This window comes from Sinocyclocheilus anshuiensis, unplaced genomic scaffold (genome assembly GCF_001515605.1).
Source record: "Sinocyclocheilus anshuiensis isolate Anshui unplaced genomic scaffold, SAMN03320099.WGS_v1.1 scaffold14611, whole genome shotgun sequence".
Lineage (NCBI taxonomy): Eukaryota > Metazoa > Chordata > Actinopteri > Cypriniformes > Cyprinidae > Sinocyclocheilus > Sinocyclocheilus anshuiensis.
Genome location: NW_015549153.1, coordinates 1 through 2,908, shown reverse-complemented (window position 1 = coordinate 2,908; position 2,908 = coordinate 1). Strand labels below are relative to the sequence as shown.

Sequence of the window (2,908 nt, the reverse complement as noted above, 5' to 3'; positions counted from 1 at the left end):
GCTAAGTAGGGTCGGGCCTGGTTAGTACTTGGATGGGAGACCGCCGGTGAATACCAGGTGCTGTAAGCTTTAACGTTTTCATCACTACTTATCTAATACACTGGCCTATAGGATGGCTGATCTTTAAATAGCTCACTCTTTGTGGTAGTCCTTGCTTACGGCCATACCACCCTGTCTGCGCCCGATCTCGTCTGATCTCGAAAGCTAAGCAGGGTCGGTCCTGGTTTGTACATGGATGGGAGACTGCCTGGGATTTTGGAAGCTAAGCAGGGTTGTGCTTGGTTAGTACTTGGATGGGAGACCGCCTGGGAATACCAGGTGCTGTAAGCTTTAGCGTTTTCTTCACTACTTATCTAATACACTGGCCTATAGAGTGGCTGATCTTTAAATAGCTCACTCTTTGTGGCAGTCCCTGCTTATGGCCATACCACCCTGTCTGTGCCAGATCTCGTCTGATTTTGGAAGCTAAGCAGGGTTGTGCTTGGTTAGTACTTGGATGGGAGACCGCCTGGGAATACCAGGTGCTGTAAGCTTTAACGTTTTCTTCACTACTTATCAAATACTCTGGCCTATAGAGTGGCTGATCTTTAAATAGCTCACTCTTTGTGGCAGTCCCCGCTTACTGCCATACCACCCTGAGGGCGCTAGAGAGTTGCTGGTGTACAGGAAGTGTTTGGCTGCAGTGGGTGAGAAGGGCTCACCAGACCTCTTTGTGTTTGTTTTGTTATAAATACGTCTTTATTTTCATCAGTGTACTTTTTTTTTGTGTTTAAGTTTGTCCTCCCAGCAGCGGTTGCTGTTTGGGAGGACCATCTTTGTTTTTTGTTTTGTTTTTTGCGTCGGTTTTTGTTCTTTTTTTTTTCTCTATGGATGGACCAATGGTAACTGATACAGCAATGGCGGGGGAAGCACGGCGGAGGAATGACAATGGACTGGATGAAGGACAAGGAAATGGTAACGAAAAAGATAAAGAAACAAGGAGGGAGAGTGTGAAAAGGGTGTATTTAAAAGAAGCAACGGTGACTGTGGATGTGGCGCACGTGAAAGACGCGAGGGCCGCAGATATCATCAAAGCAGTGACACAGTGGATCGGGGATGGGAGGATTCCGGCAGTTAGACCGAAACAAACAAAGGAGTACGAGATAACATTGGAAAGCGAAGATGACACAGAGCTTTTAATAGATGGACTGATTATCAAGGGAGAGAACTGCGAAGTGAAAAGATTACAGAACAGAGACTACGTTGTCTCCTTCATGCATCTGCCCGTCTACCTCGCTGACGAAGAGATTTTAAATAAACTGGAGGGATGGGGAGTTTCCCCAATTTCAAAAATGAAGCGGCGTTTTTATCCGGGCACCAGCATTGAGGACCGGACGAGATATGTAAAGACGCAGTTCCCGAAGGAGGTGGCCTCCCTCCCTTACAGCACAAAAATAGAAATGGCAGAGGGTCCACAATACTTTCGGGTGATGCACAGCCATCAGGTGAAGACCTGTCGGCTGTGCATGAGCCCAGACCATGTGGTGAAGGATTGCCCGGAGTTCAAGTGCTTTAAATGTGAGGAGAGGGGGCACTTCACGGGGAACTGTAACGCCGTGACGTGCCCGGATTGCAATTTGGTTTTAAATAAGTGTGAGTGTTGGATGGAGGGCGAGGGCGAGGAGGAGGAGGAAGAGCAGCAGGTGGGCGGGCGGGTGCATGAACGAGACAACGAGCAGCGAGAGGACGAATCAAGAGTACGAGGCGAAGGACCAGAAGCAAATAACAATACAGAACAACAGAAAGAGGGTAACCAGAATCAAATAACAATACAGAACAACAGAAAGAGTGTAACGAACAGGACATACAAACACAACAGGACGGGGGGATTTGGACACAGATCGTTTTGACTGACAGCTTGCAAAGTGCTTTGGATACTGTGGAACTGGACGATCAAAGGAATAAAGAATTGAGCGATGCACAACAGGAGGGAATTTTATTTACACAGATGGATGTGACTGACAGTTTGCAAAAGGTGTTGGACACTGTGGAACTTAACGATCAGAGTAATAAGGAACAATCTGCTACAAAGGAAAGTGAACAAGGAAAAGAAAACGAGGAGACACAGGGGAAAGCATCAAAAAGAAGAAGATCCGTAAAGGTAATGCCCAATTTAGAGACTGCAAAAAAAAGAGTGCTTAAAGATGATGGTATTGAGTGTACGAATAAGTATGAGTTGTTAAAGGGTTTGGAGGAGATGGACTGAGTTTATGGGTTTTACGTATGTTTTTATATGTTTTATGCTTTTAAGAATTGTTACTTTTAATGCTAGAGGGCTTTTGGACATAAGAAAATTTGAAAAAGTGAAAGAAATGTGTAAAGGAGAAGATGTGATTTTACTACAAGAAACTAACTGGAGGGAAGGGTACATGACTGAAATAAGGAAACGGTGGAGTGGAGGGATTTTATATAATAATGGTGATGGGAGGCTGGGAAGAGGAGTTGCGGTTTTAATAAAAGAAAACTGGTGTATCATGTAAAACCATGTATAATGACAAAGACGGGAAATGTATAGCGTTTGAAATGGAGTATGGAGGGAAAAAAGTAATTATGGTTAATGTTCATGCACCAACAGAAGAGAACGAAAAAAAGAGTATTTTAATGTGTTACGAGATTTTTTAAAGAAACACGAAGAAGTTATTATGATGGGTGATTTTAATACTGTTTTTAGTAAATTAGAAATGGCTGAGGGAATGGTTTTTAAAAATGATAAAGGAAGAAAAGAACTGAAATTATTAATGGAAGAAAGTAATATGATTGATGTATGGAGAGAAAGGAATGAAAAGACTAAAGAATAATCAAGGAGGCAGTTAGTCTGGAATTGTATGTGTCAGACAAGAATTGATTTTATTTTATGCACAAGAAATGT

General features: G+C 43.1%; 1 protein-coding gene across 1 annotated transcript; it reads left to right on the top strand.

The window, feature by feature from the left end:
* The first annotated feature begins 561 nt into the window (after positions 1–561).
* Positions 562–2,533, top strand: LOC107656888 (uncharacterized). Its single transcript, XM_016444829.1, has 2 exons — positions 562–1,752; positions 1,794–2,533. Exons 1-2 carry the CDS (start codon positions 867–869, stop codon positions 2,243–2,245), a joined length of 1,338 nt encoding a protein of 445 aa, XP_016300315.1. The 5' UTR covers positions 562–866; the 3' UTR covers positions 2,246–2,533.
* The last annotated feature ends 375 nt before the right edge of the window (positions 2,534–2,908 follow it).